The sequence below is a fragment of the Piliocolobus tephrosceles genome, chromosome 6, assembly GCF_002776525.5.
Source record: "Piliocolobus tephrosceles isolate RC106 chromosome 6, ASM277652v3, whole genome shotgun sequence".
Lineage (NCBI taxonomy): Eukaryota > Metazoa > Chordata > Mammalia > Primates > Cercopithecidae > Piliocolobus > Piliocolobus tephrosceles.
Window position 1 is genome coordinate 31,675,300 of NC_045439.1, and position 14,787 is coordinate 31,690,086.

The following is a 14,787-nucleotide window of genomic DNA, read 5'->3' on the forward strand; positions in this document are numbered from 1 at the left end:
CTTCTCTGTCTACGTTCACTCCCTTCGTGACCTCATCCAGCCACATGCTGACCACTCTCAATTTTTTTTTTTGAGACGGAGTCTCGCTCTGTCGCCCAGTCTGGAGTGCAGTGGTGCCATCTCGGCTCACTGCAAGCTCCGCCTCCTGGGTTCACACCATTCTCCTGCCTCAGCCTCTGGAATAGCTGGGACTACAGGCGCCCGCCACCACGCCTGGCTAATTTTTTGTATTTTTAGTAGAGACGGAGTTTCACCATGTTAGCCATGATGGTCTTGATCTTCCAAACTTGTGATCCGCCCACGTTGGCCTCCCAAAGTGCTAGGATTACAGGCATGAGCCACCGCACCTGGCTGACCCACAATTTTATATTTCTAGCCCAGAGCTCCCCGACTTAACCCCAGTCTTATTTCTCCAATTGTTTTCTGGTTTTCTTTTCTTTTCTTTTCTTTTTTTTTTTTGAGATGGAGTCTTGCTGTGTCACCCAGGATGGAGTGCAGTGGTGTGATCTTGGCTCACTGCAACCTCCACCTCCCGGATTCAAGCAGTTCTCCTGCCTCAGCCTCCCAAGTAGCTGGGACTACAGGTGAGTGCCACCACGCCTGGCTAATTTTTGTATTTTTTTTTCTTAGTAGAGACAAGGTTTCACTATGTTGGCCAGGCTGGTCTTGAACTCCTGACCTTGTGATCCACCCACCTCTGCATCCCAAAGTGCTGGGATTACAGGCATGAGCCTCCGCACCCGGCCTCCAATTGCTTTCTTGACATCTTGACATTTAGATGTCTGTCTAGTACTTATATCAAATTTAACATGTCCAGGGTATCGTTGTAGGGTCCCTGTTGGTTAAAATATCAGTTCTGCCAGTTTAATGATTATGATTGTGATTATGACTACTTTTAGACGGAGTCTCCCTCTGCTGCCCAGGCTGGAGTGCAGGGGTGCGATCTCGGCTCACTGCAAGCTCCGCCCCCTGAGTTCACCCCATTCTCCTGCCTCAGCCTCCCGAGTAGCTGGGACTACAGGCACCCGCCACCACGCCCGGCTAATTTTTTGTATTTTTTTTTTTTTTTTTTTTTTGAGATGGAGTCTGGCTCTGTCGCCCAGGCTGGAGCGCAGTGGCCGGATCTCAGCTCACTGCAAGCTCCGCCTCCCGGGTTTACGCCATTCTCCTGCCTCAGCCTCCCTAGTAGCTGGGACTACAGGCGCCCGCCACCTCGCTCGGCTAGTTTTTTGTATTTTTTAGTAGAGACGGGGTTTCACCGTGTTAGCCAGGATGGTCTCAATCTCCTGACCTCGTGAGCCGCCCGTCTCAGCCTCCCAAAGTGCTGGGATTACAGGCTTGAGCCACAGCGCCCGGACATTTTTTGTATTTTTAGTAGAGATGGGGTTTCACTGTGTTGGCCAGGATGGTCTCCATCTCCTGACCTCGTGATCCGCCCAACTCAGCCTCCCAAAGTGCTGAGATTACAGGTGTGAGCCACCGTGCCCAGCTCAGTTTAATGATGATTATTAGTTAGAAAGCAAGTGACATAGTTGGAGTATAGTGTACTTTGATGCTTTGTGGGAATAAAACAGCTCTAGGCAGCCTTTCCTGAAATAGCTCCCTCCTTCTCCCCAACCGCTCTCTCCAGTTTCCAACCCTTTATTGTGCTTTCTCTTCACGGCAGGTATCACACACTGAAAATATATTTGTTTATTCTCTGCTTTTCCTACCAGACGGCCTGTTCCAGGAGGGCAGACTATACTGATCTTGCTCACTCCATGTGCCCAGAAGAAGGCCCGACACACAGCAGGTGCTCTTTAAATAGTTGTTCAATAAATAGTTGAACATTGAATACGTAATCTGATTTTTCCGAGAGTTAGGACGACAATGGTTTTTTTTTTCTTTTTCTTTTTCTTTTTATTTTTAAGACAGAGTTTCACTCTGTTGCCCAGGCTAGAGTGCAATGGTGCAATCTCGGCTCACTGCAACCTCTGCCTCCCAGGTTCAAGCAATTCTCCTGCCTCAGCCTCCCGAGTCGCTGGGACTACAGGTGCGTGCCACCACGCCCAGCTAATTTTTTGTATTTTTAGTAGAGATGGGGTTTCACCATGTTGGCCAGGCTGGTCTCAAACTCTTGATCTCAGGAGATCCATCCACCCTGGCCTCCCCAAGTGCTGGGATCACAGGCGTGAGATACCGTGCCCGGTCAGAATTTGCCTTTTTTTTTTTTTTTGAGAAGGAGTCTCGCTCTGACACCCAGGCTGGAGTGCAGTGGGGCGATCTCGGCTCATGGCAATCTCTACCTCCCGGGATCAAGCGGTTCTCCTGCCTCAGCCTCCCAAGTAGCTGGGATTACAGGCACCCACCACCACGCCCAGCTAATTTTGTACTTTTAGTAGAGACAGGGTTTCTCCATGTTGGTCAGGCTGGTCTCAAACTCCCGACCTCAGGTGATCCGCCCCCCTCGGCCTCCCAAAGTGCTGGGATTACGGGCGTGAGCCACCGTGCCCTGCCGAATTTGCTATTTCTAAAAAGTGCCTTGGGTAATTCTGTTGCCCTTAGTCACTAGAAAAGTCACTCCGAATCAAACAAAGCTTGGTTTGACCCCAGTCTGTCACTTCTAACTGCATGACCATAGGGAAGTAGCTTCTTCTCTGATCTTGTTTCCTTATCTGTAGACAATAGGCATGACCACATTCTCATGGAGCTGTTATGACAAATTAATTAAATTAAGTAATGGATGTAGAGTTCTTGGCATAATGCCACTTGTTCAGGTGGCTGCCACTATGATATTATTATTATTATTATTTTATTGTTATGCCAAGCAGGAGAAGATTTTTCTCCCTGTAAGATCACTCTGAGAATCTCCTTAAAGTAGGGTTCTGAGACCAGCAGCATCAGCATTACCTGAGGGCTGGTTTAAAATGGAGAATCTCTGCCCCACCCCAGATCTACTGAATTGAAATCTGCACTTTAACAAGATCGCATTGAATGTTTGCACATTCAAATTTTAAAAGGACTGTTCAAAGTCACATGTACTGTTTTCTTCCTGTCTCTAATTTTAGGAGTCTGCCCAGAAGGTTCATGAGCCGTGGCATCCCAGAATCTGAATCCTTCCTTAGTGACAGTGGCTCTTCACCCTTCTAAGTGCAGAGGAGGAAGCCCAGCTCATTCTGGGTGCACTTCCAGCTGAGGAAATAAGGAGGAATTCCTGAAGCCCCAAACAAGTGCCTGGGATGGATCCAAACTCCATCTTGCTTTCTCCTCAGCCCCAGATCTGCTCCCACCTGGCAGAAGCCTGTATGGAAGGTGAGAGAAACTCATCTCCTCCAGAGCTGGGTAGAGACTCCCAGTTTCCCTGGAGCCAGGTCCCCAGCTGCAGCCCTTCAGACCCCGAATGGTTTGGTGATAAGCACATCCAGGCAAAGAGGGCCAGAGTGGAAACCATCGTCCGAGGCATGTGTCTCTCCCCGAATCCTCTGGTACCAGGCAGTGCACAAGCTGGGGACAGCCCACGCTGCCCAGAAAAGGCCCGAGAGAGGAAGAGGAAGCAGAGCCTTCCCACACAGCAAGGCCTCCTGATGCCACCCCCTGCCTGGGACCAGGGCAACAGGAAGGGGGGCCCTCGTGTGAGAGAACAACTTCACCTGCTGAAGCAACAGCTAAGACATCTGCAAGAGCACATCCTACAGGCCGCCAAGCCCAGGGACACAGCTCAGGGGTCAGGAGGCTGTGGCACCGGGAAAGGCCCTCTGAGTGCAAAGCAGGGGAATGGCTGTGGGCCTCGCCCCTGGGCTGCAGATGGTGACCACCAGCAGGGTTCCAGCAAGGACCTCTCTGGGGCAGAAAAACACCAACAGTCTGAGGAGCCCAGGTTCCTTCCATCTGGAGCACCAGATTCACTGGAGATTCTGAGGAAAGAGCTGACCAGGGCAGTGTCCCGGGCTGTGGATTCAGTATTTCAAAAGGTACTGTTGGATCCACCAGGCCGCCTGACTCATCTGGGCAGAAGTTTCCAGGGGCAGGTGCCAGAGGGTAGAAGCGAGCCCTCACCTCCTGTGGGAGAGGCCTGTGAAGATCCACTTGCTTTGGCTGCCTTGCCCAGGAGGGTCCAGCTACAAGCTGGGGTCCCAGTAGGAAACTTGTCACTGGCCAAGCCTCTAGATTCTCCTAGGTACCCTATCCCTCCAAGAATGATCCCCAAACGCTGTCAGGATCTCCCAGCAAACTGTCCCTTCACTGCACCTTCCCACATCCAGGAAAATCAGATTCTTAGCGAGCTACTGGGTTATGGATGCAACAAAGGCCATTGGAGTAGCAGTCCTCCCCAGGACTCATCTTCCCAGAGGCACCCCTCCTCAGAGCCCGCCCTACGACCTTGGAGAACTACTAAACCGCAACCATTGGTCCTGAGCCAGCAGCAGTGTCCGCTGCCTTTCACCTCTGCCCATCTGGAAAGTCTGCACCTTCTTCCCTCGGTGAAGATGGAACAGGGAGGCCTGCATACCGTCACTGAGGCACTGCCTTTCTCTTCGGTCCACATATCCTTTAATAGCAATTGAAGTTCTCATTGTTGGCTAGGTGCAGTGGCTCATGCTTATAATCCCAGTGCTTTGGGAGGCCAAGGTGGGAGGATTACTTGAGGACAGGTATTCAAGACTAGCCTGGACAACATAGCTAGATCCCATCTCTAAAAGTAAAAAATTATCTGCACATGATGGTGCATGCCTGTAGTCCTAGCTACTCAGGAGGCTGAGGCAGGAGGATTGCTTGAGCTTGGGAGTTCGAGGTTACAGTGAGCTATGATTGCACCACTGCGCTCTAGCTGTGCAACAGAGAGAAAAAATGTCTCAAAAAATAGATTTGAGAAGAAGGTTTACTTACCTTCTTCTATGACCCATCGGGTTCTGCCACTTGACTTATTCCTTTGGGTGTAAAGGGTTTTGTTTTGAGACTCAAATAGGCTTCCGAAATACAACAAATACCCAACGGAAGAAAGAACCTCATAATTTGGTTGTCAGCTGCCCATACACTCAGGAGGAGAAGGTCAAAGGAATGACCTCATCTGAGGTATGGCCTCCCCAACCCCATAACTCTACAAGCAAAAATTCTGTATTGTGTAGATAATTCATGGGGAGCACATGAGGGACCAGACACTTCTGGGCCAGATGGAAAAGTTTTCCTCGGGGATTAAACCCAGAGAGGCAGCTGGAAATGGCCAGAAGTCTTCAGTTTAAGGAACAACTTCCAAGCTGCAATGGAGTGCCTGGAGACTAGGGGCTGGGCATATGAAGGGAGAGGAGGCTCCCCATGAGGAGGCCTGAGTGGCCCAGGCTGATGGGCAGGGGTCTGGATCTTATTGCATCATCTTTGCAACCCCTAAGCAAACGCTACTCTCTTAATGTATTTCCCAGAGTAACCCTTGGGATAGAAATAATTGTTGAGTTAGGAGAAAAAGTACCTTGGAGAAATACTGAGATCGTTTATTTTCTGCAGGAATTCTCCGAGCCTTTAACATGAATAAGTGGAAGCTCTAAGAGGAGAATGTATACAGCCCCAAAGCCATATGACCCATAGAATAATCCACTTCTAACAAGTGTCTTGCAGAACTTGAGTTCTTGAGAATATATTTTGGATGTTGCTTTTTAAGCTAGCTGTGCTCACGTTGCTGCTTCTCGTGGGCAGCTTTGAGGCGAATCTCCAGAGGCTGATGAGTCTGTGGAGTTGCATATCCAGGTGGGAACAGTCGTGTCCTTTGTCTGGCAGCTGCTGTGCGGGCAGCGGGATGGGGTGGGACCAGCTCATTACCATGCCAGAACCTGCCTTTGTGTCCTAAATGCCACGAGCGCCCCCTGCCGGTCAAAGCTGTTGGAAACACCCCAAAGTTAACCTGGAAGTCAGCGAGCAACTGTAAAAGCAACGCTGAGAACACTTCACTTGCCACCACTCTTGGAGGCAGAGATTCCACCATAGACAGATTTTCTTTATAAGAAAGGCTAACTGTCTGGGCCTTTGATAACCACTAGTTGACTCTCCATTAAATACAGACAGCTGCAAAAACACCTCAGGCAGATGGTCCCCCAGAATTTGCTATTTGTTGAGCACCTACATGTGCCTGTTGCTGGTCCCCCAAATTGGGGATTGGGCTCAGAGAGCTTCTGGAGGTTTGGGGCCTATCCTAAGAAATACCTAAGCCAGGACTGGCTTCATGGGTGAAGTACTTGACTATCTCTGGAATGACTTGGGGCCACCTGGCAGCACCCTGGCCCCTCAACTCTTCCCCCATTCCTGCTGCCTATATTCCAAGACCAGAGATTTATTCCTGTGGACCACGAAAACCACCTGAGAGCAAGCTGCTTTACAGCATAAAAAGAACGTTTACGTTCACATGACATCCTGTGACATAGGTAGGGCAGATGTGAAGATCATGAGGGAAGCACTGACAGAACACTTTCTCCGTGGCAGGCATTGCTACCAGCATTTCACACATATGTGTCCACCACCACTTAGCTACATTCTGAAACCCATAAAGCCCTATGATTTTTCCCCCACCTAAGACTGATACAATCTTTTTTTCGGTAGCAAAACCTGGCCTGCGCTGACTGGAGGCTATTTATAGATTTTATCCCACTTAGTAAGTCATACATTTTGCTGCAGAAATGTGAATGTATTGGATTATAGACTGTCTCAGCTGTGGATATTAATGTGTGGTACACACATCCTATTATCTTTATAAGCTAACAAATTCTGAAACCCGAACTCCATTTGGCCCAGCATTTCAGATAAGGGGTTTAGACCTGTATTATCTCACTGTTCTCAAGCATCCACTCTAAGACTGGGTATCCAAGAAACAGAGACAGAGAAGGGAGCTAACTTGCCCAAAGCCCCACACTAATGAGCAACCAGGATTCAAACCCGGGATCTGATGGCCAAGTACAAGCTTTAACCACTATACTGCACATCTTAGCAATGAGGCTTAGAGTAGTTAAGTGGCTGGCCCAAGGTCACACAGCTAATAGGTGGTAAAATCAGTGTCTGAAACTGGGTCTTTGGAATCCCAATCCAGGATTCTTTCCACAGCATTTGTGGATCTGTAGGAAGGATAAGCAGGGCTGATGGGGTAGCAGGGAGGGGTCTTCTGTGCAGCAACCAGGTGCCTGGGCCACCTATAACTAGTCAGTTAGTCTGGTTTCTTTTGGTTAAATAGATTAATCCTATGTGGAAGTCTTGATTGTCTTAAACTACAGCTCTCAGATCTGAGATCCCAAGTTACTCTGTGTAATGCTTCTCACCTAGCCTAAGGAGTGTCCCTGAAAATGCAAGATGTATTTGTGTAAGAATCTTTTTTTCATTTCTGTCCTGCTCCAGTGCTCGGCAGTCACATCACAATTCTCCAACTCTTGTTAAAGGAGAAGGAATCTGTCTGTTCCCAAAGTAAGGTATAGTTCGGAATATAATTTCCATATATGTGTATGGATTAAGGTTGACCGTTCACTCACTCCTTCACACAACAAATATTTATTGAGCACCTACTACGTTCCTAGAACAGGGCTAGGCACAAAGATGAAAAGATAAGGTCCTCACTCTCAAGGAGCTCACAGTCTAAACAAGGAGACAAACATGCAGTAAAAATTCCAGTAAGGTCATTGCTGACACAGTTTGTACAAAGGGTCTTCATAGCCCAGGGTAAGGAAGGCCTAATTTGGCAAGGAAGGGTTTAACAGAGGCGGGAGCTTCTCAGCTGAGACCTGAAAGATGAAGGACAGTTCTGCCAGGCAAATGGAGAGTGGGTGCTGCCCAACCATTTAAGCTTCTTGAGCAAGAACAAAATGTGAGCTGGTACTAAGCCTGCTTAGATGTTTGCTGGTTATAAAGGCAACACTACAAAGGCAATGATAAGAGTGACAGCCAGAATGGGGACCACCTAGCTTATTCTTCTCGTTTTACAGCTGAGGAAACTGAGGCAGAGGGGGAAGTAAATCTCCGCTTGGGGCTTTGAAATCATTTATCTGGGACAGAACTGCCCTCTCTTCCCATCCCACTGGGACACCACACACACACACACACATACACAAAATACACCAAACTGTATTTGACATCATGTATGGTACATAACTTTTCCACATCGAGATGGTTTTCACATCCTGTGACTTAACTGTGCACATATGGCATTCAGCTTATTTGACCAGAGCTTCCAGAGACAGAAAAATGGAGGAAATACACAATTCCAATCAGAAAAACAAAACGAAATCAAACAGAAACCACAGGAACAAGGAATTCACTAGTTAATTGATAAACTGGCATTTTAAAGTGTTCATTTTCCTTGACACTGAGATAAATCCAAGAAGGTCTAAACCCTGGTCACTTGAAGAAGGCCAAACTAATGTTTTTCTTTGCACGATATCCCAGCTCCAACCTCCTGAAGGCTTATTTTCCTGATGTTCAGGTAAAGTCACTCAACTAAATTGCAGCTTCTGCAGAACTCCCACGTGACAGTGTGTTTCGCCTGGTGTGAGGCAAGTCCTAAGTCATCATATGTGCTCTTCAAGCTCCCCTTAGTGTTGTTGATGGAATTGGTGCAATGTCCAGTTCTGGGCTGAGACTCTACCCAAATAATCATGAATAACTTTAGGCTAGAAAGGTTGGCTGTCTAAATTCTTAAGCTACTGAGCTGTAGATAATCCCCCCAAACAGAAACACATGGGCAGGAAAAGTAGCAGGAAAGAGAAACACTAGTTAGTGGCCTTTTTGGCTAGTTTTCTGCCTTGGCTGGGGACACTATGAAAAAGAAAAAATAGGCTGGGTGCAGTAGCTCACGCCTGTAATCCCAACACTTTGGGAGGCTGAGGTGGGCAAATGACCTGAGGTCAGGAGTTGGAGACCAGCCTGACCAACATGGTGAAACCCCGTCTCTACTGAAAACACAAAAACTAGCTGGCGTGGTGGTGGGCACCTGTAATCCCAGCTACTCGGAGGCTGAGGCAGGAGAAGGAGAAGCATTTGAACCCGGGAGGCAGAGGTTGCAGTGAACAGAGATCACGCCACTGCACTCCAGCCTGGGCGACAGAGCGAGCCTCCATCTCAAAAAAAAACACAAAAAACAAAAACCTATATATATATATATATATATATGGAGAGAGAGAGTGTGTGTGTGTGTCACTGTCAAATTTATGTTCAAGTTGCTATAGTTCAAAACTGAGTGAAAGTACATACAGATGAAGTGTGACAATAAGGAAAATCAAACTAATTGTTGGGACCAGACCTCTCCTTTTCCCATAAAAGGTTTCTGAGGGCCTCCTTTACCTTGGGTGTTGGGTTAGGGGCTGTTAATACTTTCGGCCTACATCATTCAAGCTTTTCTTTCCCTCGTATTCAGTTGGTTGATCCCTGAAGCAACCTCTGATTTTGATTTCAATTCATTCCACAATTCAAAGTTGCTAATAAACTGCTCCCTGACCTATACCTTGCCCTTCCCTTGGCCCTTTATCTAGGCAGAAGGCCCCAGGCCTGCCATGCAATCCACCTGGGTGCAGCAAAATCTGGCACCACACTGATCTTGACCCCTAAGTCCCACTCAAACACCACATAAAGCTTTTCAATGGGTAAAACAACCCTCATGAATCTAGCATATCAAAAAAAAAAAAAAAAAATTGTTATAACGGGTACTGAAGCCAATTTAGATTTTTCTGAGTATAACTGAATAGGCTTGGAAAACAGCGGTGGCTTCACTTGTTTTCTTAAAGGAAGCCCCTGTTAATGCTGGTTAAAGCCATGTATATGAACCCCTATACTGAGCTGGAAGCAGACGGTTCTAATTCTGAGCACCTCATGGCAAATGTCTCACTGGATGGACCTCTTGTTTGTACAGTTCAACCGCTGCATTACCTCCCAGATGATCAAATGGTTCAGCAACTTTCGTGAGTTTTATTACATCCAAATGGAAAAATCTGCCCGGCAAGCAATTTCAGATGGTGTCACAAATCCCAAAATGCTGGTGGTTCTCCGCAATTCAGAACTTTTTCGAGCTCTCAATATGCACTATAACAAGGGAAATGACTTTGAGGTAAGACCATGTACTGGGGTCCCATGAAGTCTAATGAGTGTCTTCCCTACATGATTCGGGTTTTAGGAAAGATCCCCCTTCTGTGTCTCCTTAAGTTACTGACAGCCAGGGCAGCCTGGGCCAATCGCTGTATCATCCACAAAGATCACAGCCTCAACATCTTCACTCGGGCAACAGGTGGAAGCAGCAAACTGAGTCTACAGCCAGTCTTCATTCTGAAGCTTAGGGAGAGGTATGCCAGGTGTTACACCATCTTAGACTGAACACCCTGTCGTTATCAAGTTACATCACTTACTGACCTTTTTGCCTTAGTGCCAGGAGGCTCAGGACAGAATCCTGAGCTCAGTTGTGACACCTAGTCTTGGCCTAGGTTTTTTCAACAATTTCTATGCTTTTCAGGATTTGGTTCTTATCTGTATTTTCCCTTGAAAGTGTATCTGTGGGCCTTCTATGGAAGGCCCCTCAAGTCACCTCAAATCCTTTCTGGAAATAACAATAAACAACACTCAAGCGCAGTCCCTCGGGGATCCCTATGAAGGCACACTGGTGGCACCTCAGAGGTAAAGCATCAGTGAAGGGTGAGCCTAGTGTCAGTGGTGCACATTCCTAATCAAGAGACGCGTGTTGCCTCATGCACGGCCGACAGCTCTGTTGCGCTGCATCCGATTCTGCAGGTGCTGGGTATATCTGGTCACAGATTACACTTCCCTCTTCTTGCTTTCTCCCTTGACTGTGATCACCAAGAGTGGTTTATTGATACCTCCAAGAAATACAAGAACTGTGGTCATCCACTGGTTGACTGGTCAGTCAGAATACGTTTGGAAAGCTAAGGCTACCTGTGGGGAAAATTGTCCATGTCTCCCTTTCTGAGGCTCAAGGGGTCAGGGCCAGTATGGGACAGGCAGCACTGCCGCATCTTTCCACAGAGGGTGGTTATTTGGCCTGCAGTGGTGGCAAGCCCCAAGCCAAGCTGGGTCTGGAGCTTGGCGGTGCAGCGACCGATCATACATGGTGCCAGTCTGCGTCAGGATTCTAGAACAGCACCCCTGTCAACCAGCTCTGACAGCAGGAGTGTAAGCTTTTCAGACCCAGCCCTAAAAGGCAGTGGAATGAGGTATGACAGTCAGAAGCTTGGGGGCACTCCTTCCACAGTTAGTACTAGGGAAAAGAATACCAAAGTCTCTTTGAGCCACAGATTTACTTTCAGTAAGATTTTCTGACCTACTTAGTAAAAAGTCACCCATTAGCGGGATCAGCTTCTCTTACAAAGGAAATGTCCTTAATTCACCTTCTCCCAGGACTTTCTCATTGGAGCTGTCATATCAAGGTTTGTGTCTGATGAGGGAGCAGAGGATTCCTAGGGTTGCAGAATCAGGGGCCGGTAGAGCAGGGATGCTCCTAGCCCACTTCCCAAGAAACAGGCAGCGTCCGCTAGTGAGGGCTCTGGCACCAGTGCTCCCCAACCTCACGTCTTTTCTTTCTTGTGGGTCTCTTTGGAAATGCAGGTTCCAGATTGCTTCTTGGAAATCGCCAGCTTGACGTTACAGGAATTCTTCAGGGCTGTCTCCGCAGGGAGAGACTCAGATCCTTCCTGGAAGAAACCCATTTATAAAATTATTTCTAAACTGGACAGTGACATCCCAGAGATATTCAAATCTTCCAGCTATCCCCAGTAGCTGTTTCGGGGTTAAGATCTCACAATGTGAGGAGTGACTGGCTAGCGTTTCCTGGGTTTGTCTTAAATGGCAATATAGCTGTAGTCATATAAAAAGGGCACAAGGAAATCTCCTCTACCAAAATAGGTACTATTACCATTTTGATCATTTATTTCCCTTTCCAGAATCATCAGAAATTGAAATTTTACTATAAAATGGACTAACTGTATTGGTAGTATATTGTAAAAGGAACACAAGTTTTCAATCAGAAGACTTGAAGCTCAACTCCATTGTTTCCAGGTGTTGTGACCCTGGGAACTTCCTGGTATCTCTGCATCTGTAAAATGAGGTTGTTAAGGATTAAAGGACAGTATGTCCTATGCAACGTTATTCACACACAAATGTTAGTTTTTTGAACCCCTCTTTCAGATAAGGTTATCTTATTTGGGGTTTTTACAAATTGCTGTTTTTAGTCTCCTACTTATAAAGCGCCATCTATTTGCTAGATGCTTTCACATACTTTATCTTTAAGCTTTTCACCCTGAAAAGTAGTTATTATCATCATTTAAAAAATGACCAAACAGAAACTTTAGAACTGCAAAGTAACTCGCCAAAGCCTATGAGGCCAGGGCATCTGGGTTGATAGGGACAGTCAGAAGCCTGGAGGAACCAAGACTTTCTGATGCCCGACTGCGTGCTGGACCCATCTCCTGCAGTTAACTCAGGATCTCAGGCAGGACCCCACCCCTAGTAAGCATCCAGCGCTGACAGGGCACCATCACCTGACAACTCCTGCTCAGCACTTAGGAGCACTTCACCGCCCAAGATTTTTGCTGATCATTTCAGCAAACTCAAGACAAACTTTCTGCAGGACTTCAGTGTTGCTGTTTATTCACATTTGTCTGCTGGAAGAGTTTATCAGCTGGATCATGCAAATAGTCTCCAGTTGACCATTGCAATTGGTGCCCCAACCTCATATATGCAGAAGCTGAACTTCAGACTGTGAAAGGTAGAAAGGGCCTTAGGAGATCATCTGGCCCACGCTGCTTAAATTAGGAAGGAAGAACTGTGGTCCAGACAGGAGGCTTGCACAGGCTGTGCACAGCCTTGCAGATGATAAATGGCATAACTGGGACAAATGCAGCATCACACAGAAATGGAAATTCTCCCACTCTGTAACAAAATTACAGTCCATGGCTGACCTTCCACTGATGATGGAATTCATGAAATCAACATTTACCCCACTGCTGGCCCAACACAAATTGTGACCCACTCTTGAGCATACAGGCGAGACACGTACAAAGCTGAGTAACTGCATCTGTCTTCTAAGCTAGTCAGGATCAAGTCTTTGTAAGCACTGCCAAAGGTACGCGGGGTTGGGTGGGGGTAATACATAGCTCGGGCTTTGTAGTCCTGATTAGGGGTGTCTGTGAGTTCATTAGCTTCTTTCCTATCTATATAAAACAAGTTTCATATTTGGCTACTCAACTTCCATGATTTTTCTGTTGGGGCGCTGCTGGAGCAGATGAGATAAAATCCCTAAACTATTACTAGAACTATCAGCATAAAAAGGTATGAAAGATGAATTTTCCTTCACATTTTCTCTTCAAACAGCTGAAAGGAAAAACAAAACAGACTTAGCCCAAACCCGTCTTTATAGGCTAAAGGTTATTAAGTGCCCTCCAATACATCCAACTGCACTCAGAAGATCTTTGCCCTATTTTCACAAAAATGAAGGAATCTGCCAAACCTAAGTTTTAAACACAGGCAAGCATGGAGTGCTCTGAGCACGGGCAATCAGTTTTCTGTGTCTGGAGACAGTAGAAGAACCCTCTATCCAGAGTGACATTACATACCTAAGTTAGACACACAGGGGAAACAAGTTCACATGATTGTCCAACTGAGAGCAGCCCTTCTTCTGTCCCAAACCTGAAATTCATTAGTGTGTGTTTAAAGGCTGAGCCAAGTCACCTCCAGGGCAGTGAACGTTGTCTCAGGGACCAATTAGATGAAATGTACAAGCTCAAATTGAAAACATTTGTGTGTTGCACTCTTTCCAGGAAGTGTTCTCTAACCACTGAGCTAAACACAGAAGAATGTATAAATACATATGCTCTGCCAACAGAAGAATTCTATTTGATTATAATTTTCTGTTTCTACCAAGTGTGTATCCCTCTCTCTTGGAAACACATGGAGTGTAAGCTGAGTGGGTTATTATGTTCTTTTAGCAATCACACTTTGCCAAAGATCTGGTCATTCTTTCCATTAAGGTATATGAGGGCGCTATTTTATTTTTTTGAGACAGGGTCTCACTCTGTCATTCAGGCTGGAGCACAGTGCCACGATCACAGTAGCCTCGATCTCCCAGGTTTAAGTGATCCTCCCACCTCTGCCTCTCAAGTAGGTAGGACTACAAGCACATGTCACCATGCCCAACTAATTTTTTAAAATTTTTCTGTAGAGATGGGGGTCTCACTATGTTACCCAGGCTAGTCTTGAACTGCTGGACTCAAGCAATTCTCCCACCTCAGCCTCCCAAAGTGCCAGAATTATAGGCATGAGCCACCGTGCCCAGCTTTGGGTGCTACTCTCTCCTAGATTAGACATGTTCAAATACTGCATAATTGTCTAATTTTTCAATGGTGGACTACAGGGTCTGCACTGTGGTTTATGATGATGGCACTACTGAGGAGTCAATGCCCAATTATCAATTAAAAGCAGGCAGTTGATTGGTATCCCATGGAGGAAAATGTTCATTAGGTACCTTTATTTCAAACACGGTTTCATACAGTATACAAATCCCAAACCAGACTCAAACGGTGAGAGGCTGAAGGCATCTCCTGGACATGTAAGGCGTACCTAAACAATTTATTTTCCATCAGAGAACGAGCAAAGCATAAACGGCAAACAGATAGCATAGCACTCTTTAATAAAGCTCTAACACCCAGCCCTCTTACATAGGTCCACTTTTAAAAGATTGTCTTTGCTCTCAATGACAAAATATAGAATCCTCAGAAGAAAATAATTTAAAATTGCACTTCCCTAACCTAATTTTACAAGTGTCTTGAAAATATATTTTTGGCTGCA

At 46.5% G+C, this 14,787-nt stretch overlaps 1 protein-coding gene across 2 annotated transcripts; it reads left to right on the forward strand.

Annotated features, from left to right (window-relative positions):
- Positions 1–3,218: 3,218 nt before the first annotated feature.
- Positions 3,219–14,026, forward strand: PROX2 (prospero homeobox 2). Of its 2 annotated transcripts, XM_023184043.3 has the most exons (4): positions 3,219–4,523; positions 8,321–8,428; positions 9,851–10,045; positions 11,551–14,026. In XM_023184043.3, exons 1-4 carry the CDS (start codon positions 3,219–3,221, stop codon positions 11,719–11,721), a joined length of 1,779 nt encoding a protein of 592 aa, XP_023039811.1. In that variant the 3' UTR covers positions 11,722–14,026. The 2 variants fall into 2 exon arrangements, with proteins under 2 accessions (XP_023039811.1, XP_023039817.1); XM_023184049.3 differs by lacking the exon at positions 8,321–8,428 and having other exon boundaries at positions 3,219–3,950.
- The last annotated feature ends 761 nt before the right edge of the window (positions 14,027–14,787 follow it).

Excerpts from the sequence above, each read along its gene's own strand:
- PROX2 (XM_023184043.3), top strand. The coding sequence starts at position 3,219 with ATGGATCCAAACTCCATCTTGCTTTCTCCTCAGCCCCAGATCTGCTCC. Across the intron at positions 4,524-8,320 it reads TGCCTTTCTCTTCGGTCCAC|ATCCAAGAAGGTCTAAACCC; the intron begins ATATCCTTTAAT and ends ACACTGAGATAA. Across the intron at positions 10,046-11,550 it reads ACAAGGGAAATGACTTTGAG|GTTCCAGATTGCTTCTTGGA; the intron begins GTAAGACCATGT and ends TTGGAAATGCAG.